The following is a 21943-nucleotide window of genomic DNA, read 5'->3' as shown; positions in this document are numbered from 1 at the left end:
GAGAGTCCCGTTCACAGCGGAGCCAGCAGGAAACCATCCCAAGCATTAAAGATAGACTTGCTGATACCTGCAGAAACCCTGTGTAATGTAGACGACCTCTGTTCAGCAACTTCAATTACCTCTTTCACTTCTTTTTCCAACCAGAGATCCTCCCCATCCAAAATTTGGACGTTGTTTCCCTTAAAGAAACTTCCTTTCTTTTTGAGATGCAATAAAGGGGTTAGGGTTAGCCTAACCCTTTGTGCCATGCGTTTGTTGGTTCAAGTTTATTTCGAACATGTATACAATTTCAGTATTAACATCACGTTATAATTTTTCTTTACATGTCCAAAATGGAGTAGGAAGAAGCAGCGTTTAATCCTACCTGTTTTCTACCTAATAGTGATTCCATTACTAACACATGTTTACTTCCGGTTCTTCGTTTGTACATAGTTAACATTAATTAATTCTGAATACAACTGTTCATTAGATAAATAGTTAGGTCAGTTATAATTCACATAATGAGAATAACAATATATCATTTTCAAGAAGTTCAATACATTTGCCATAATTCTTCCTTGTACTTTGTAAACACTTGTAGTTTGAACATGTACTTAATGATGCTTTTATTTTGCTATTTTTTAAAAAGCATTTTAAGGTTTTGTATACCGTATTTTCACAGTATCATGTTAGACCCGCTCGACATCCATTGCTTTCGGTCCCCTAGAGAGGGGGGGTTGCCCACATCTGAGGTCCTCTCCAAGGTTTCTCATAGTCAGCATTGTCACTGGCGTCCCACTGGATGTGAATTCTCCCTGCCCACTGGGTGTGAGTTTTCCTTGCCCTTTTGTGGGTTCTTCCGAGGATGTTGTAGTCGTAATGATTTGTGCAGTCCTTTGAGACATTTGTGATTTGGGGCTATATAAATAAACATTGATTGATTGATTTTTCGGAGTATAAGTCGCACCGGAGTATAAGTCGCACCTGCCGAAAATGCATAAAAAAGAAGGAAAAAAACATATAAAAGTCGCACTGGGGTAAAAGTCGCATTTTGGGGGGAAATTTATTAGATAAAATCCAACAAGAACAGACATTTGAAAGGCAATTTCAAATAAATAAAGAGTAATGAACAACAGGCTGTTGTATGACACATAAATAACCAACTGAGAAGGTGCCTGGTATGTTAACGTAACATATTATGGTAAGAGTCATTCAAATAACTATAACAAATAGAACATGCTATACATTTACCAAACAATCTTTCACTCCTGATCGATAAATCCCATGAAATTTTTGTTTTCGGTGTCGCTTCTAAACAATTCTGCCAACTCCAAAGGAAGACAATGCGCCGCTTCCTCTTCTATCGGTACGTCGCTTACGTCAGAGTCATCGTCAGGTGCAGTTCGAATTATTCCAGCCTTCGTTCCTCGAGTTGTGGCCACCTAGCTTTTTGCCAGCGATTAGCTTTTTTAGTTTTCTTCATTTCAGTAATAGTAGTCTCCGCTTTTCGCCAGTCCGTTACAAGTTTCTCGTTAACTCCAAACTTTCTTTCTGCTGCTCGATTGCCGTTTCCCGCTGCATATTTCACTACTTCCAGCTTGTAACCTGCAGTATATGCTTTCCTTTTCGGTGCCATTTTTGTTCACCCCTTTGTTTTTATAAGTTACCGCCAATGTACCGTAGCAGGTAGCGTCTTCTTTTCCCACAATGCATTCCTGCCATGACCTGCCTCCGCCGAATTTTCATTGGTTGAAATTAGGGCTGTGAGTCTTTGGGTGTCCCACGATTCGATTCAATATCGATTCTTGGGGTCGCGATTCGATAATATATCGATTTTTTTCGATTCGATTCGATTCTCGATTCAAAAACGATATTTTCCTGATTCAAAACGATTCCGTATTCATTCAATACATAGGATTTCAGCAGGATCTACCCCAGTCTGCTGACATGCTAGCAGAGTAGTAGATTTTTTTTTTTAAAAGCATTTATAAGTGTAACGGACAATGTTTTATCAACTGATAGCAATAATGTAAATTTGTTTTAACTATTAAAGGAACCAAAAATATGACTTATTTTATCTTTGTGAAAACATTGGACACAGTGTGTTGTCAAGCTTATGAGATGCGATGCAAGTGTAAGCCACTGTGACACTATTGTTCTTTTTTATTATTTTTATAAATGTCTAATGATAATGTCAGTGAGGGATTTTTAACCACTGCTATGCTGAAATTATAACTAATATTGATACTGTTGTTGATAATATTCATTTTTGTTTCATTACTTTTGGTTTGTTCTGTGTCGTGTTTGTGTCTTTATTGCAGTTCTGAGTGTTGCTGGGTCAGGTTTGGTTTTGGAATTGGATTGCATTGTTATGGTATTGCTGTGTAGTGGTTTGTTGGATTGATTAAAAAAAATATATATATATATATCGATTCTTTAAAAATGAGAATCGATTCTGAATCGCACAACGTAAACGATTCGATTCGTATTCGAATCGATTTTTCCCCACACCCCCAGTTGACGTGTGTGTGACGATGGCTGTAGCATCTTCTTTTCCCACAATGCATTTCTGCCATGACCCGCCTCTGCCGAATTTTCATTGGTTGACGTGTGTGTGTGTGTGACGATTGCTGACATCCGGCTAGTCTCATACGTGAATGAGATAAATAATATTAGATATTTTACGGTAATATGTTAATAATTACACACATAAGTCGCTCCGGAGTATACGTCGCACCCCCGGCCAAACTATGAAAAAAACTGCGACTTATATTCCGAAAAATACGGTAATGGTTATTTGTCTCAACAAAAGAAAAGAGTCAAGTTGCATCAATTCCACTGGATACTTGTGTGTGTGCGTGCGTGCGTGTTCCTTTGTTCACACCTTCACGCCTCATTGTTTTGTGCTTTCAGAGGATGTGTTCTTGATGAGCTCCAAGGACCCTAAGAATCCGGTCATCTACGCCGTTTTCACCACATCCAGGTACACAACTTGCCGTTGTTGTGTTGTTGTAACCCCCCTAACACGGAAAGAAGCAGCTCTTATCATTATTGTGTTGTTGATTTTGTTGCTGGGAGACCAGTAGGAGCTGAAATTGGCTGCGCAGACTTATTTCCTGTATTGCAAAAGCACACTCCTGAAGCGTTCTTCCAGCATCCTTTATTACTGTCATTTCCCGGTTGAATTCCCAGACAGCGGCGCCGTCCCTCATCCCGTAATCCACTTACAGGTGTCCTACACTGGCCCTGATCCCGGCTTACCTGCGACCTCTTTTTTTCATTGGGAACTCCGCTTACGATGGAACGTGATAGTCGCTCCGTGGGGCTCGCAGGGCTTGCATGCGGTTGCACAGATGGTTGTAATTAATTTGCATGTGGGGAAACAGGAGTTCTCTGCACATCCCAACACTTCACCATCAATCAGCCCTAATGGCACGACGTCTTTTATCAGTCTCCTGGCATTATTCAAGCCAAGAGGTCAGTCCACACACTCTCACACACACACAAAATTCAATTAGGAGGGCATTGGGGAATAAGAGCCCTTTAATTGTTTTTTCTAAGCGGCCAGTTTGCGTAGATGAATAGAGTGCAGCTCCTTTTTAATATGGCTGCCTAATGACGTGCCGAGACGGATCAATGTTTGATTGTGAAGAGTTTTGTTTTTTTCAAATATCCGCACAAGCAGATGTTCTTCTCAATAAAGATATCGGATGTTAATTGAATTTCTGTTTAATTACCATTTCCAAGCACCCCGCCATTTATCTTCCACGCTTCCCTAATTAGTCGTATTTAACTTGCCGTCGTATGCGGCAAGCGAGACAAAGGACGTCCTGAACCTTTCCTACCACTAGCGCCATCTGCCAATCGACGTAAAACTGATGGACGTCGGTGCCTGCTTGGCCAGCTCACCACGTACACAGGAATAGCTCCTGGAATATTCCTCGGCATCCTCTCTGCTTTCATGCTGCCTCCTGGATGACCTCAGATGTGGCGTAAATATGAAAGATTGATTGATCTTGCAGGTTCCTGGCCAAAATTCCTGTCAGGAAAAATAAAACCTGGAAGCAATCAGCGACGTTGCGATCACTTGCTGGTGTTATTTTCCTCCCTCTCTCATGTTCTCACTCGTCGTTTCTTCCCCTTCCTTTTAACCCCCAGCAACATCTTTAAAGGATCGGCGGTGTGCATGTACAACATGGCCGACATAAGAAGGGTTTTCCTGGGTCCTTACGCTCATAGGGACGGACCCAACTACCAGTGGGTGCCCTTCCAAGGCAGGGTGCCTTACCCACGACCTGGAACTGTAAGTGCAGACATTTCTTGGTTATTCATGATTCCTGTCATGTGCATGTCAGAGCAACTGCAACTCCTAATGCTCAGACCTTATCAGCCAATCAGAGGCCTGAAAAAAGACATTTATGCAAAAGAAACAATTTTTAGTTGGGGTGTCGCGAAGCAACTTATTCACTTCTAAAACTGAAGCCTTGACTACTGGTGGATACCGATATTAATCCGATAAGATAGCAGCACAAATCATGGTACATATTTTTATTATTTTGTAGTGTGGAATGTTAGTAAAGGCTTGATGAAGTGAAATTACTCAGAGAAAAAATAGTAGGTATGACAAATACTAATCTTTTAAATAAAATAAATGGGTTGTACTTGTATAGCGCTTTTCTACCTTCAAGGTACTCAAAGCGCTTTGACACTACTTCCACATTTACCCATTCACACACACATTCACACACTGATGGAGGGAGCTGCCATGCAAGGCGCCAATCAGCACCCATCAGGAGCAAGGGTGAAGTGTCTTGCTCAGGACACAACGGACGTGACGAGGTTGGTTCCAGGTGGGATTTGAACCAGTGTCCCTCGGGTTGCGCACGGCCACTCTCCCACTGCGCCACGACAGATTTATGCTTTTAAATTGGAGCAGTTATTGTTTTTTGACCACACCTAGTGGCCACAATAATTATTGAAATTAGGCTCATAATGCCGTAAGTTGAATGATGCGGACACGTTTGTTACTGGATACTTCTGAATACGCTTCTGCCTTGAAGACTTTGTACGTCTAAGTAATTTACAACTTTAGTTATTTCGTACTTGTTTATATCGACAAATGTGCTGTTTTAAACTGCAATATTGTTTAATGAAAGTTGTCTGCTATTGAGTGCTTAGCTGTTTTGTAGCTGCTCGCTCCTAGTAGCCTATAGCTTAGAACGACTCTGGACAGCCAGCACCTCATCCGTAGCCACCGAACCTGTGCCCCCAAGACGGTTCGATATGTCTTAAGACTTGATATCACTCGACAAATCGTTTTCTAATCATGTATAGGGACCTATTCCATTGCACAATTTGCAGTGTTTGCTCATATCTGCATTTTGTAGGAAGATTGAGGTCCTTTGTGTACTATTGAAATCGCATGCTGCTTGCTGCACAACAGCAATCTTGGCTTGGTTGACCACCACTGGCTTACAATGTTTACCTTATGTAAATGTTTCGAGTAGAATACAAGAAAATACCACTTTTTCTGTGCTTATTGGAAGATATTTTAATGTTAACTGGCAGTCCAGCTTTGCACAAGTTTTGGATGTAACCCCAAATAATTGCTTAGTTTTTATATCGGACCGACATGTGCGATATCAATATCAAATCGAGACAGCCCCAATTTTCAGTAAACTTTCAATACAGTGGTACTTTGGTTTTTGTCGATGATACGTTCCAAACATTACATTCAGTTAATCTGTTGTCGACAATCAGAAATATGAACACAAACATATTATATAGGAAATAATTAAGTTTTACATGGCAGGGGGGTTAGTGCGTCTGCTTCACAATACGAAGTTCCTGCAGTCCTGGGTTCAAATCCAGGCTCGGGATCTTTCTGTGTGGAGTTTGCATGTTCTCCCCGTGAATGTGTGGGTTCCCTCCGGGTACTCCGGCTTCCTCCCACTTCCAAAGACATGCACCTGGGGATAGGTTGATTGGCAACACTAAATTGGCCCTAGTGTGTGAATGTGAGTGTGAATGTTGTCTGTCTATCTGTGTTGGCCCTGCGATGAGGTGGCGACTTGTCCAGGGTGTACCCCGCCTTCCGCCCGATTGTAGCTGAGATAGGCGCCAGCGCCCCCCGCAACCCCGAAAGAGAATATGCGGTAGAAATGGATGGATGGATGTGGAAAACAATGTATAATTCTTACAAATGTATACGTTTGAAATGGATACGTATGAACTGGATAAATGATCATTTAACAGTTGTATTGATATTAATGTGATAATGAAAATAATAATAACAACACGGTATGCGACATCCATCCATCCATCATCTTCCGTTTATCTGAGGTCGGGTCGCGGGTGCAGCAGCCTAAGCAGGGAAGCCCAGACTTCCCTCTCCCCAGCCACTTCGTCTAGCTCTTCCCGGAGGATCCCGAAGCGTTCCCAGGCCAGTCGGGAGACATAGTCTTCCCAACGTGTCCTGGGTCTTCCCCGTGGCCTCCCACCGGTTGGACGTGCCCTGAACACCTCCCTAGGGAGGCGTTCGGGTGGCATCCTGACCAGATGCCCGAACCACCTCATCTGGCTCCTCTCGATGTGGAGGAGCAGCGGCTTTACTTTGAGTTCCTCCCGGATGGCAGAGCTTCTCACCCTATCTCTGCCACCCGGCGGAGGAAACTCATTTCGGCCCCTTGTACCCGTGATCTTGTCCTTTCGGTCATGACCCAAAGCTCATGACCATAGGTGAGGATGGGAACGTAGATCGACCGGTAAATTGAGAGCTTTGCCTTCCGGCTCAGCTCCCTCTTCACCACAACGGATCGATACAACGTCCGCATTAATGAAGACGCCGCACCGATCCGCCTGTCGATCTCACGATCCACTCTTCCCTCACTCGTGAACAAGACTCCTAGGTACTTTAACTCCTCCACTTGGGGTATCCGACAATAAGGACAAAAAAAGTCATAATATATTTGAGTTAAACGATTAAAATACTTAATCGTAATTATTCGTATTTTGTCCGTAGTCAACTTTCTTTGGGCTCATGAATATTTTGCAGTCATACTCAATAAAAAAGACACAGCAAGAGTCAACAACTCGTAGTTTCGTCAAAAAAAATGTGGTGTCTAAAAACTGAGGTTCCATAGAAAAATAGATGTTTTTATGTCGAAGACACATACCTTAATTTACCACCTGTGTGACCCCCCCCCCCACAGTGTCCGAGCAAGACTTTTGGTGGTTTCGACTCCACTAAAGACCTCCCAGATGACGTCATCACCTTCGCCAGGGGCCACCCGGCCATGTACAACCCAGTGCACCCCATCGGCGGGCGTCCCATCATGGTGCGCACGGACGTGGACTACCAGTTCTCCCAGCTGGTGGTGGACCGCGTGGAGGCCGAGGACGGGCAGTACGACGTGATGTTCATCGGCACAGGTTTTTGCGGGGGAAACGACTAAGATGTCTTACAATGTGTAGAATTAGTGGTGATAATGATGATGATATTTGTGGTTGTTGTAGATGTGGGCACGGTGCTGAAGGTGGTCACCATCCCCAGAGAGAGCTGGCATAACCTGGAGGAGGTAGTGTTGGAGGAAATGACTGTCTTCAGGGTAAGTCATCATTAAAAAGGTATCTATTAAATACTAATGTTGAAGTCTTATAATTAATGTTGTTTTCATGCAGGAGCCAACTACAATCACTGCAATGGAGCTGTCAACCAAACAGGTAAGCATATATTTATTATAGCCAGACTGTTTGGATTTTTTTTTTAATTGGAATTGAGCAATAATCGGGGGCGGTACCTCTGGATTGGCAGACCGGGGTGGTGGTTCCTCTCTTTAAGAAGGGGGACCGGAGGGTGTGTTCCAACTATCGTGGGATCACACTCCTCAGCCTTCCCGGTAAGGTTTATTCAGGTGTACTGGAGAGGAGGCTACGTCGGATAGTCGTACCTCGGATTCAGGAGGAACAGTGTGGTTTTCGTCCTGGTCGTGGAACTGTGGACCAGCTCTATACTCTCGGCAGGGTTCTTGAGGGTGCATGGGAGTTTGCCCAACCAGTCTACATGTGCTTTGTGGACTTGGAGAAGGCATTCGACCGTGTCCCTCGGGAAGTCCTGTGGGGAGTGCTCAGAGAGTATGGGGTATCGGACTGTCTTATTGTGGCGGTCCGTTCCCTGTACGATCAGTGCCAGAGCTTGGTCCGCATTGCCGGCAGTAAGTCGAACACATTTCCAGTGAGGGTTGGACTCCGCCAAGGCTGTCCTTTGTCACCCATTCTGTTCATAACTTTTATGGACAGAATTTCTAGGCGCAGTCAAGGCGTTGAGGGGTTCCGGTTTGGTAACCGCAGGATTAGGTCTCTGCTTTTTGCAGATGATGTGGTCCTGATGGCTTCATCTGACCGGGATCTTCAGCTCTCGCTGGATCGGTTCGCAGCCGAGTGTGAAGCGACCGGAATGAGAATCAGCACCTCCAAGTCCGAGTCCATGGTTCTCGCCCGGAAAAGGGTGGAGGGCCATCTCCGGGTTGGGGAGGAGACCCTGCCCCAAGTGGAGGAGTTCAAGTACCAAGGAGTCTTGTTCACGAGTGAGGGAAGAGTGGATCGTGAGATCGACAAGCGGATCGGTGCGGCCTCTTCAGTAATGCGGACGTTGTACCGGTCTGTTGTGGTGAAGAAGGAGCTGAGCCGGAAGGCAAAGCTCTCAATTTACCGGTCGATCTACGTTCCCATCCTCACCTATGGTCATGAGCTTTGGGTCATGACCGAAAGGATAAGATCACGGGTACAAGCGGCCGAAATGAGTTTCCTCCGCCGTGTGGCGGGGCTCTCCCTTAGAGATAGGGTGAGAAGCTCTGCCATCCGGGAGGAACTCAACGTAAAGCCGCTGCTCCTTCACATCGAGAGGAGCCAGATGAGGTGGTTCGGGCATCTGGTCAGGATGCCACCCGAACGCCTCCCTAGGGAGGTGTTTAGGGCACGTCCAACCGGTAGGAGGCCACGGGGAAGACCCAGGACACGTTGGGAAGACTATGTCTCCCGGCTGGCCTGGGAACGCCTCGGGATCCCCCGGGAAGAGCTAGACGAAGTGGCTGGGGAGAGGGAAGTCTGGGTTTCCCTGCTTAGGCTGTTGCCCCCGCGACCCGACCTCGGATAAGCGGAAGATGATGGATGGATGGATGGATGAGCAATAATTAAAAATATTTCATTATAAAATAGTAATCCCTTGTTTATCACTGTTAATCTGTGTCGGGCCTGACTGTGATACAGTAAATTAATTTCCGCAAAGTAGGAATCATCATTTATAAAAAATTTAAAAAAAAGTTGTTTATTCCTTTCTAAATATGTTTTTAACATTATTAGAGCCATCTCGACACGAAATAACACCCTTTAGTCACCTTTACATTATTTTAATCCAATATAGCAATGCTGCCTGAGGCTGACCCACTCGGTGGCCACAATACTTAAAAGCGTGCTCTGATTGGTTTGCTCTCATTTATTGACCAATACTATTATAGTTGTTTGCTTCAAAGAGCTTTATTAAAGCCTAAAATACAAAAAATAGGTTGAATATATAAAAAGATAAAATCTCCAATACGGTGAAGCCGCAAACTTGGAAGGGACGACTGCGACCTAATTTTATAATTTTATCAATTGTTGGAAGTGCATGAGAAAGTGTAAAGAAAAACTCTCTTTGTCTGCATGCTCGTCCATGAACACAAATATTGCACAGCACAGTGGCGATAGAACCAATGTTATAACAGCGGTAAAAAGCAAACTGCTTAGTCAGCATGAATGAGTTCATGGTAAACAACAATACTCATGGGTTTCATGCAGTGCTTCTCAGTTATTTTCTGCTACGCTAAGAAAACATTCCCCCACTCTCCGCCGCGACTATAAATAGAATCACTTGTCTTTAAATTGGTGATGAGTACACTTCTGCATACAATTGTATACGTATTAATTGTAAAGAAAAAAGAAAGAAATATAGATCAACTGACAACAAACAATATTTGTATCAAAATTGTTTTTTTAGATCGTAACAGAAGAGTTTTCAAGTTCATCAATTTGCCTGAAATAAAAAAAAGTGTACTCTTATTTAATCTAGAAACATTTTTTGACCAATTTAAACCATTTGAACGGAAAAATGAAATTAAATTAGGCGCAATAAGTGTTCAACTTCAGCCTAAACCCTTTCTCAGTCTGCAACATTTTCATTTTCAATCTATGAATGTACAACTATTTGTTTATTTTGTTGACCATTGACCGAAAAACAGTAATAAACTAAACTAAACTAAACTAAACTAAATAAACCTAATAAATAACAATACATTCAAATTCATCAGCAACATTAACTCAAAATATATAAAACAAATGAATAATTTTGGCAATTTTTTAATCAAAATGAGGAAATCAGGAATAAAGTCTACAATGACCACGTTTTTTTATTCCCCAATGCCCTGCTAATTTTTTCGAAGCAGGGTTTGAAGCATGATACTGATAAAGCATGTTTCCCGGGGTCACACTGCACCAAAGCTAGGTAACAACATTTTGAAGCGCATTCGGAGCTAGATAAAGCTGCTCTTGTTACTCCAAATGCAGCTACTCCCATCTTGTAAAGTTATTAGAGCAGCTACTTAAAGGGGTTGCCTACAGCCACAGTTTATGATATGAAATGATGTTTGAGTCTAATTACAGTGTAGAAAATCTCAGTTGCCATTTTTAACCGTAAAATGTACTGTTTTTTTAACACAGATTTACTGTAAATAGAAATACTGTACCATTGTTTTTTTTACAGTAACATTTTGGTAGCTGAGCTGCCAGATGTTTTACTCTAAAATTTACAATTGTTGGTAATAAAGTGTATTAATATTCATTTAAAAACGGTAATACTTTTACTCTTAGAGTAGAATTCTGTGACTGAACTGCCAGTTTTCTCCCCGTAAAATCTACCGACTGTTTATTTTGCTTTGGTCAACCACAACATTAGGTACACTAAAATGGTAAATGTTTAAAACAATAAAAAACAATAATGACAAAAACAATTTTAAAGAGTGAAAATACAGGACCGTCTCAGAAAATTAGGATATTGTGATAAAGTCTTTTATTTTCTGTAATTCAACTAAAAACATGAAAATGTCATACATTCTGGTTTCATTACACATCAACTGAAATATTACAAGCCTTTTATTATTTTTAATATTGCTGATTATGGCATACAGCTTAAGAAAACTCAAAAATCCTATCTCAAAAAATTTGAATATTTCCTCAGACCAAGTAAAAAAAAAATATTTATAACAGCAAAACAAAATCAAACATTTGAAAATGTCAATTAATGCACTCAGTACTTGGTTGGGAATCCTTTTGCACAGATTACTGCATCAATGCGGCGTGGCATGGAGGCAATCGGCCTGTGGCATCGCTGAGGTGTTATGGATGCCCAGGATGCTTCAATATTGGCATTATTGGGTCTGATGTCTTTCAGCTTCTTCTTCACAATACCCCACAAATTCTCTATGGGGTTTAGGTCAGGAGAGTTGGCAGGCCAATCGAGGACAGTAATGCCATGGTCAGTACACCAGTTACTGCTGGTTTTGGCACTGTGTGCAGGTGCCAGATCATGCTGGAAAATTAAATCATCATTTCCATAGAGCTTTACAACAGATGGAAGCATGTACACAGCTGCATTGACTCTGGACTTGATGAAACACAGTGGACCAAAACCAGCAGCTGACATGGCTCCCCAAACCATCGCTGACTGAGGGATCTTCCGTTGTCTAGTGTTCAGGAGTGGCTTGACCATGGGAATACGGCTATTGAAGCTATATCTGTTGAAAAGCTCTATGGAGATGGTGATTTAATTTTTCAGCATGATCTGGTGCCTTCCGCCCGATTTTAGCTGAGATAGGCACCAGCGCCCCCCGCGACCCCAAAGGGAATAAGTGGTAGAAAATGGATGGATGGAGGGATCTGGCACCTGCACACAGTGCCAAAACCACCAATAACTGGTGTACTGACCATGGCATTACTGTCCTCCATTGGCCTGCCAACTCCCCTGACCTGAACCTTAAAGAGAATTTGTAGGTTATTGTGAAGAAGAAGTTGAAAGACACCAGGCCCAATAATGCAAATGAGCTAAAGGCTGCTATTGAAGCATCCTGGGCATCCATAACACCTCAGCAATGCCACAGACTGATTGCCTCCATGCCACGCTGCATTGATGCAGTAATCCATGCAAAATGATTCCCAACCAAGTACTGAGTGCATTAATTGACATTTTCAAATGTTTGATTTTGTTTTGCTGTACTAAATCTTTTTTTTTTTTACTTGGTCTGAGGAAATATTCTAATTTTTCGAGATAGGATTTTTGAATTTTCTTAAGCTGTATGTCATAATCAGCAATATTAAAATAATAAAAGGCTTGCAATATTTCAGTTGATGTGTAATGAATCCAGAATGTATGACATGTTCATGTTTTTAGTTGCATTACAGAAAATAAAGGACTTTATCACAATATTCAAATGTTCTGAGACAGCCCTGTACATTGTCTATTTTTTTGCTGCACAAATGTGAGGCGGTGCATCTTTCTTTAGGATGGATAGTGTAGCTAATGTTGCGGTTGTGTAACCCTGTGCTTGAAATGTCCTCACCAGACCTGATTTAAATTTAAATTAAAAAAATAGTAATTATTTGGACTCCTCCCACAGCAACAATTATACCTGGGCTCGTCGCTGGGCGTCTCCCAGATGCCCCTGCACCGCTGCGAGGTGTACGGCAAAGCCTGCGCCGAGTGCTGCCTGGCTCGCGACCCTTACTGCGCCTGGGACGGCGCCGAGTGCTCCAGATACTTCCCCACCGCCAAGAGGTACAGGACCCTGTCCACGTACACGCCTTCATGCTTACCACACGCTAAATTATAGCTGTCGATCCGACCGCTTCAGTCTGTAGACAGGAGTCGCGAACACACACACACACACACCCTTAAATTACCCTGGGCTCACACACATCGCAGCTCAGTCGCCCGCAGCACAAGTAGTCCAGCGAGCATATAGACCAGGTGGCACGCCCTCCTCCATTCTTCTTGTTCTTCAATTATTTTCCCTCCCACAATGAGAACCAGACAACAGGTTCCCACCCCACGTGTGCTCACACAGGAAGGCGAGCCACAAAAAGGTGTGACATTGTAGGTGGAGCCCCCGTCAAGTTCCACTATTGACTCCTTGACACTAGATTTTTACCTTTTTTGGCACAGGAAATTGCCCCATTGAAGTCCAGTAATTAGCCTTAAGGGGTCCATGTAGCTTGAGGGGGACACAAAGGGACCCATTCCTAATGTCAGCCACGATAAATAGGAACACGGGAAAAGCTTTAACTGCCCGGCGACGACATTTCTCGCTGTTGTCGTTAAAAAAAAGACGACTTTCATCATAACTGCAGGTCAGAAGGCACTGAGGGTTGATGGCCGTTAAAGTCAGCCTGTTACCCTCGTTTTTACACAAGTATTTTAACAGTGGGGTGAAGGTTGAGTAGAAAAGGGATTTTTTTTATTGAGATATTGCACTGGGTAACAGTGGCCCCTAGTGTTAGTGAAGGCTTAATGCATCCTTGCGTCAAGACTACCAAAAAAAAACAACATAAAAATTATTATATGTTTCTTCATTCATTCATTTTCTACCGCTTATTCCCTTTTTGGGATCACGGGGGGCGCTGGGGCCTATCTCAGCTACAATATGGCGGAAGGCGGGGTACACCCTGGACAAGTCGCCCCCTCATCGCAGGGCCAACACAGATAGACAGACAACATTCACACTCACACACTAGGATCAATACCAATATGTTTCTGATTGTCAAATATTTTCTCTAAAGCAGGGGTCTCAAACTCAATTTACCTGCAGAAACTGGGCTGCAAGAAAAGAAATCTTACAAAATCTAACATGCACTTTTTTATGAATTCAACATACTTGCCAACCCTCCCGATTTTTCCGGCAGACTCCCGAATTTCAGTGAAATCTCCTGGGGTAACCATTCTACCGAATTTGTACTAATTTTCACCTGGGCAACATCATAAAGAGCATGCCGTGATTGCACTAACTTTGACGTCCTCTACAACAGTGGTTCTCAAATGGGGGTATGCGTACCCCTAGGGGTACTTGAAGGTATGCCAAGGTGTACGTGAGATTTTTTAAACATTCTAAAAATAGCAACAATTCAAAAATCCTTTATAAATATATTTATTGAATAATACGTCAACAAAATATGAATGTGAGTTCATAAACTGTGAAAAGAAATGCAACAATGCAATATTCAGTGTTGACAGCTGATATTTTTGTGGACTTGTTCCATAAATATTGATGTTAAAGATTTCTTTTTTTTGTGAAGAAATGTTTAAAATTAAGTTCATGAATCCAGATGGATCTCGATTACAATCCCCAAAGAGGGCACTTTAAGTTGATTACTTCTATGTGTAGAAATCTTTATTTATAATTGAATCACTTGTTTATTTTTCAACAAGTTTTTAGTTATTTTTTATATCTTTTTTTCCAAATAGTTCAAGAAAGACCACTACAAATGAGCAATATTTTGCACTTTTATACAATTTAATAAATCAGAAACTGATGACATAGTGCTGTATTTTACTTCTTTATCTCTTTTTTTCAACCAAAAATGCTTTAAGCTCTGATTAGGGGGTACTTGAATTAAAAAAATGTTCACAGGGGGTACATCACTGGAAAAAAGGTTGAGAACCACTGTTCTACAACATGTCATCGTGTCCGCCTTTTTACCATTCAAACAGCGTGCCGGCCCAGTTACATGTTGTAAGAAGTTTCTACAGACGCACGTGGGTGACTGCAAGGCATACTTGGTCAACAGCCATACAGGTCACACTGAGGGTTGCCGTATAAACAACATTATCATTGTTATAAATATGCGCCACACTGTGAACCCACGCCAAACAAGAATGACAAACATTTCGGGAGAACATCCGCATCGTAACACAACAGAACAAATACCCATAACCCCTTGCAGCACTAACTCTTCCGGGCTACAATGTACACCACCTCTACAGACGCACTGGGGCAGGGTTGGGGGGGGCGGGGTCTGGTGGTAGCAGAGGGTGTATATTGTAGCCCGGAAGAGTTAGGACTGCATGGGATTCTGGGTATTTGTTCTGTTGTGTTACGGTGCGGATGTTCTCACGAAATGTTTGTCATTCTCGTTTGGTGTGGGTTCACAGTGTGGCACATATTTGTAACAGTGTTAAAGTTGTTTGTACGGCCACCCTCAGTGTGACCTGTATGGCTGTTGACCAAATATGCCTTGCATTCACTTGTGTGTGTGTGTGTGTGTGTGTGTGTGTGTGTGTGTGTGTGTGTGTGTGTGTGTGTGTGTGTGTGTGTGTGTGTGTGTGTGTGTGTGTGTGTGTGTGTGTGTGTGTGTGTGGTTGTGTGTGTGTGTGTGTGTGTGTGTGTGTGTGTGTGTGTTCTTCAGCCAGATACAATATACGACTGGGCTGGTACGCTGTTAGGACAGGATGTAGAGGGCGTTAAAGGCAGTGCCACTACGGCACCCCCTGAACAATGTTGATTGGGTGAAGATCGAAAGAATTTCCCAAGAATGGTTGCCCTGAAATTCGGGGAAATTGGGACTGTTGGCAAGTATGACGCTGTCAAGGGCCATTCATATAAAACTTGCAGGCAGCACTAACACTAAATTGGCATATCAAGGTGCGGGCCGCAAAATAACGTCTCGCGGGCCGCGTGTTTGAGACCCCCGCTCTGAAGCCATTATTCGATTTAAATTTCACCGTTTCCATGTCAGGCGCACCAGACGTCAGGACATCCGAAATGGAGACCCACTTTCTCAGTGCTCAGACCTTCAGCATCATGGTATTGTTACAACAAACACACACCCCCACACCCTGGGAACGACGGCAGCGTTTGCCTGACTCCTACTCGTGTCCGACTAGATGACATGGATGGCGCCGGTGGCGTGGGCGGCGTGGAGGACCGCGCGGTGTACGGGGTGGAGAACAGCAGCATGTTCCTGGAGTGCAGCCCCAAGTCTCAGCGGGCGCTCATTTACTGGCAGCTGCAGAGGCCAAACGACGAGCGCAAGCAGGAGGTAAGCTTTTTTTCATGGTTATGATATTGGATTATTTGGAACATGCATACAATCACAGTGTGACACATCACTTTAAGTGCATTCGGAAAGTATTCACAGCGCTTCACTTTTTCCACATTTTGTTATGTAACACTTACAACCGTATTCCAAAATGGAATTAATACATATCTGTCCTCAAAATTCCATACACAATAACTAGAGATGTCCGATAGTTTCGGACTGCCGATATTTTCGGCCGATAAATGCTTTAAAATGTAATATCGGAAAATATCGGTATCGGTTTCAAAAAGTAAAATTTATGACTTTTTAAAACGCCGCTGTACGGAGTGGTACACGGATGTAGGGAGAAGTACAGAGCGCCAATAAACCTTAAAGGCACTACCTTTCCATGCCGGCTCAATCACACGATATCTACGGCTTTTCACACACACAAGTGAATGCCACGCATACTTGGTCAACAGCCGTACAGGTCACACTGAAGGTGGCCGTATAAACAACTTTAACACTGTTACAAATATGCGCCACACTGTGAACCCACACCAAACAAGAATGACAAACACATTTTGGGAGAACATCCGCACCGTAACACAACATAAACACAACAGAACAAATACCCAGAACCCCTTGCAGCACTAACTCTTCCGGGGCGCTACAATATACGCACCTCAACCTCCTCCCCGAGATAGCATGTGCCAAATTCTAAACTTCTGTTTTGAGGCATGTTAAAAAAAAATAATGCACTTTGTGACTTCAATAATAAATATGGCAGTGCCATGTTGGCATTATTTTCGTTATTTGAGTTGATTTATTTTGGAAAACCTTGTTCCATTGTTTAATGCATCCATCACAACAAAATTAGGCATAATAATGGGTTAATTCCCCGACTATAATTATCGGTATCGGTTGATATCGGAATCCGTAATTAAGAGTTGGACAATATCGGATATTGGCAAAAAATCCATTATCGGACATCGCTTACAATAAACCATAATGTTTTTAAAAATTGTAATTTCCTCCATTATTTGGATGTTGAAATGTTAGCTCTGTATTTGTATCACTGTAAGGTCATTTTACATCTTACATAAGTGTGATCAAATCATATTTTTATATCAGATCCATTTTGTAATGTAATGATTTATTGTACCGTCTTCTACCGAATGATAAACATTCTGATTTTATTCACCCATTCATTCTTTCATTCTCAAAATAATCTTACTTATCTCATCGTATGGAATAAAACTTACTTCACTTTATTTATTTATTTTTTATTGTGATTACTTTTGGAGTATATTGTGATTACATTGAGAACAGGAAGTGAACAAAAGTTTTAGCAACTCTTATGTAAAAGAAAAGGGGTAGGTTTAAATAAGCTCTGCTTCTTCCTACTCCTTTTCGAACATGTTGAAAAGAGAAACTGAAAATTGTGATGTATCATGTTGTATGCTGGCATGTTCCAAATAAACTCAAACTCAACTCAACTCAACTCTCCAGATCAAGCTGGACGACAGGCTGCTCCGCACAGACCAGGGCCTGCTCGTCCGCAGTCTGGCCCAGTCCGATACAGGCGTCTACCACTGCCAGGCGGTAGAGCACGGCTTCATCCAGCCTCTCCTGCGCCTCAACCTCCAGGTCATCCCCACCCAGAAGCTGGTAGACATCCTGCCGGGGCTCCCCGGAGTCGGGGCGGCCCCTCCGGGCAAGCAGCGGGTGTGGTACCGGGATTTCCTGTCTCTCCTGGATCACCCGGACCTCAACAGCGTGGAGGAGTTTTGCGACAGTGTGTGGAAGAAAGAACGCAAGCAGAAGAAGACGAAGGCGCCAAACGCTAACCCGCCGTTGCGGCCCAAATCTGCGGCTCCTAACGCCCAGAGGCAGCAGCAGGCCAGTCCGGCCCAGGGCAAAGCCTGGCTCCAGGCTGGAGCGGAGACAGCGGACGCTAACCAGAAACTGGGCATGCTGAGCGTCCAGGCGCCCAAAAACCAACCCAAGACGCAAAACGGCCAAAAGGGGCAGACCGCCATCGCCCAGGGCGCTGCTCGAGCGGGAGGCCAGCAGCAGCAGCAGCAGCAGCACACCGCCAAGTGGAGACGCATGCAGGAGAACAAGAAGGGACGCAACAGGAGGACCCACGAGCTGCAAAGACCTCCGCGTAGCGTTTGAGACCTCGCAAACCAAGCACACAACACATCCTGTAGATTGTGTAGGATTCTCTCCTTCCAAGATGTGAAAGGCGGAATAAACTGGAAGAAACTGGTGAGGACACTTTCACTTCTTGTACATAAGCTACTCCGATAAGACACAACAAACTGTGACTTGAATGCTGAAAAGAAGAAGAAGCACATACAACCATTTTGACTTGAGCATGTGACCCCCCCACCTTTGTGACAAAAACTCTTATTTTGAAGAGCCTTCCATGTCTCATTAGAGCAGTGGTTCTTAACCTGGGTTCGAGGCGGAGGTCCAAACACACCCGACTCATCGTGTCAATACAAACTTCTCCCTATTAGGGTTTTACGGATACGGCAACAGCAGAAGTCACACTGATCTGCAGGTGTGTAATTTGTTGTGAGTTCATGCACTGTGTTGCTTTTGTTCTTTGAACAAGTTGATGTTCATGCACGGTTCATTTTGTGCACCAGTTAAAAAAACATGTTAACACTTTAGTATGGGGAACATTCACCATTAATTAGTGGCTTCAATCAATCAATCAATGTTTATTTATATAGCCCCAAATCACAAATGTCTCAAAGGACTGCACAAATCATTACGACTACAACATCCTCGGAAGAACCCACAAAAGGGCAAGGAAAACTCACACCCAGTGGGCAGGGAGAATTCACATCCAGTGGGACGCCAGTGACAATGCTGACTATGAGAAACCTTGGAGAGGACCTCAGATGTGGGCAACCCCCCCCCTCTAGGGGACCGAAAGCAATGGATGTCGAGCGGGTCTAACATGATACTGTGAAAGTTCAATCCATAGTGGCTCCAACACAGCAGTGAGAGTCCCGTCCACAGGAAACCATCTCAAGCGGATCAGCAGCGTAGAGATGTCCCCAACCGATACCCATCCTGGGTCCCGACGAGCGGTCCATCCTGGGTCTCGACTCTGGACAGTCAGTACTTCATCCATGGTCATCGGACCGGACCCCCTCCACAAGGGAGGGGGGGACATAGGAGAAAGAAAAGAAGCGGCAGATCAACTGGTCTAAAAAGGAGGTCTATTTAAAGGCTAGAGTATACAGATGAGTTTTAAGATGAGACTTAAATGCTTCTACTGAGGTAGCATCTCGAACTGTTACCGGGAGGGCATTCCAGAGTACTGGAGCCCGAACGGAAAACGCTCTATAGCCCGCAGACTTTTTTTGAGCTCTAGGAATCACTAATAAGCCGGAGTCCTTTGAACGCAGATTTCTTGCCGGGACATATGGTACAATACAATCGGCAAGATAGGATGGAGCTAGACCGTGTAGTATTTTATACGTAAGTAGTAAAACCTTAAAGTCACATCTTAAGTGCACAGGAAGCCAGTGCAGGTGAGCCAGTACAGGCGTAATATGATCAAACTTTCTTGTTCTTGTCAAAAGTCTAGCAGCCGCATTTTGTACCAACTGTAATCTTTTAATGCTAGACATGGGGAGACCCGAAAAATTTGCTTATTAGTATGCAAATTAGTAACATATTGGCTCTTAACCAGTCATCATTAAGTACTTATTAATACCTTATTCGGCATGGCCCTAACCATCTAAACCTAACCAAATAACTCTAAATTAAGTCTTTATTACTTAGAATATGTTCCCCTAGTCTCCAAAAACCTCTAAATTAAGTCTTTATTACTTAGAATATGTTCTCCGTACTAAAGTGTTACCAAAAGCACATAACTTTGTCTTGAATTTGGAAAAAAAACATTTTATTTTTCACAAAGAAGGGTTCAATGAATGCGCATATGAAACTAATTGGGTTCGGTACCTCCAACAAGGTTAAGAACCACTGCATTGGAGTATCACATGCAGAGGAAAATAATTGTGCATGTTGTCCATGATTTGATAAGCTGGTTATTTTATGGCATTTTTTCTTTGCATTTTCTTTTTACATTGACTTCCTACACCCCACCACCACCACCACCACCGTCTATGTAACTTATTACATTACACTTACTTTGTGTACATACAGTATATACATCAAACTCGCTTCTGTGTATATACAGTACACCTGATCCTTATTTATTGCTCGTTTTTTGTGAAAAGGCTGCATTTATTTTTGATATTATGCTATTTTGGGGGCGTGGTCAGCGTATTACAAGGGGAAACTTTGGACCAACTGACGTAGAAATGCAGAATATATATTAAAAAAAAAGGCCCAGCAATAATAAGCACAACACATTTTTTTTTTTTCATTTCTCGTCCTTCACGTGCTTCATGTGTAAGACCACCACTCCCCCCCCCCCATCCAAAAAACTGTTAGCTGTGAATCTGTAAGAAATAGTGCAAAAACTAGTCCGAGGAGAAGACATGTTATATTGCATGTGAATGCTGCCTACAGTAAGTGCATCTTTCTATTGTCTCTTTCGTGTTTTTTGTGTGAGAGCGCCCTTAATGCTACTACTTTTGCTACCAGACACTATGATCATAAATGAGAGTATCAAGACATAAAAAGCTGGCAAAAAAAGCTGCTGGACAATGAACAATGTCCTTTTTTACATGACACGTGTAGAGAGCATCCACAATTTAGCACAGAAAAATCCATTTTGTGTCTCCTTAATTGAACACTTGAGAGCTGAAAGTGACGGCTGCTGTAAAAACACTTCTTTATGGCATGTTGTCCCAATAAAAATCTGTTACAAACTGTGTTTTTCTGCAATACATCTTCATTGCCACCGTTGGATAATCCATGCAAGAGGTGTCTAAACGTTTTCCACTGAGGGCCGCACACTGAAGAATTAAAGGGGAACATTATCACCAGACCTATGTAAGCGTCAATATATTCCTTGATGTTGCAGAAAAAAAGACCTTATGTTTTTTTTAACCAATTTCCGAACTCTAAAAGGGCGAATTTGGCGATTTAAACGCCTTTCAATTGTTCGCTTGTCGGAGCAGTGACCTTTCACCCGTGACGTCACAACATGAAGCGACCCGCCATTTTCTCAAACACGTTACACACACCAAGTCAAATCAGCTCTGTTATTTTCCGTTTTTTCGACTTTTTTCCGGTACCTCGGAGACATCATGCCTCGTCGGTGTGTTGTCGGAGGGTGTAACAACACGAACAGGGACGGATTCAAGTTGCAACAGTGGCCAAAAGATGCGAAAGTCCCTTGTTTGTTCTGCACACTGTACCGACGACAGCTATGCTACGACAGAGATGACAAGAATGTGTGGATATCCTACGAAACCCAAAGCAGATGCATTTCCAACGATAAAGTCAACGAAATCACAAAGGTGAGTTCTGTTGATGTTATTGACTTATGTGGAGTGTGCTAATCAGACATATTTGGTCATGGCATGACTGCAAGCTAATTGATGCTAACATCGCTGTATGCACATATTGCCTCATTTGTAGCTATACTTGCATCCAGCCTTCCCCTCCACCCACATTTAATGCCAAACAAACACATACCAATCGTTGGTTAGAAGGCGATTGCCAAATTCGTCCTCGCTTCCTCTCGTGCCGCTGTCTGTCGTGATATGGCTCAAAAGCTTCGGTTTCTTCTTTAATTTCGTTTTCGGTACCTGCCTCCACACTCCAACCATCCGTTTCAATACATGCGTAATCTGTTGAATCGCTTAAGGCGCTGAAATCCGAGTCTGAATCCGAGCTAATATCGTTATACCTTTCTGTGCTATCC

At 43.1% G+C, this 21943-nt stretch overlaps 1 protein-coding gene across 1 annotated transcript in view; it reads left to right on the top strand.

The window, feature by feature from the left end:
- Positions 1–20945, top strand: part of sema3aa (sema domain, immunoglobulin domain (Ig), short basic domain, secreted, (semaphorin) 3Aa) — a 97451-nt gene extending 76506 nt beyond the window's left edge. Inside the window, exons 9-17 of the mRNA XM_061912199.1 lie at positions 2893–2962; positions 4138–4282; positions 7191–7410; positions 7495–7586; positions 7660–7701; positions 12684–12841; positions 15796–15863; positions 15944–16098; positions 17590–20945. Coding sequence (XP_061768183.1) covers positions 2893–2962; positions 4138–4282; positions 7191–7410; positions 7495–7586; positions 7660–7701; positions 12684–12841; positions 15796–15863; positions 15944–16098; positions 17590–18258 — 1619 coding nt within the window. The 3' untranslated portion in view covers positions 18259–20945. The remainder of the gene's footprint in view (positions 1–2892; positions 2963–4137; positions 4283–7190; positions 7411–7494; positions 7587–7659; positions 7702–12683; positions 12842–15795; positions 15864–15943; positions 16099–17589) is intronic.
- The last annotated feature ends 998 nt before the right edge of the window (positions 20946–21943 follow it).

The sequence above is a fragment of the Nerophis ophidion genome, linkage group LG10 (assembly GCF_033978795.1).
Source record: "Nerophis ophidion isolate RoL-2023_Sa linkage group LG10, RoL_Noph_v1.0, whole genome shotgun sequence".
In the NCBI taxonomy this organism is placed as follows: domain Eukaryota; kingdom Metazoa; phylum Chordata; class Actinopteri; order Syngnathiformes; family Syngnathidae; genus Nerophis; species Nerophis ophidion.
The sequence above is the reverse complement of the archived record's forward strand: the minus strand, read 5'-3'. Positions and strand labels throughout refer to the sequence as shown.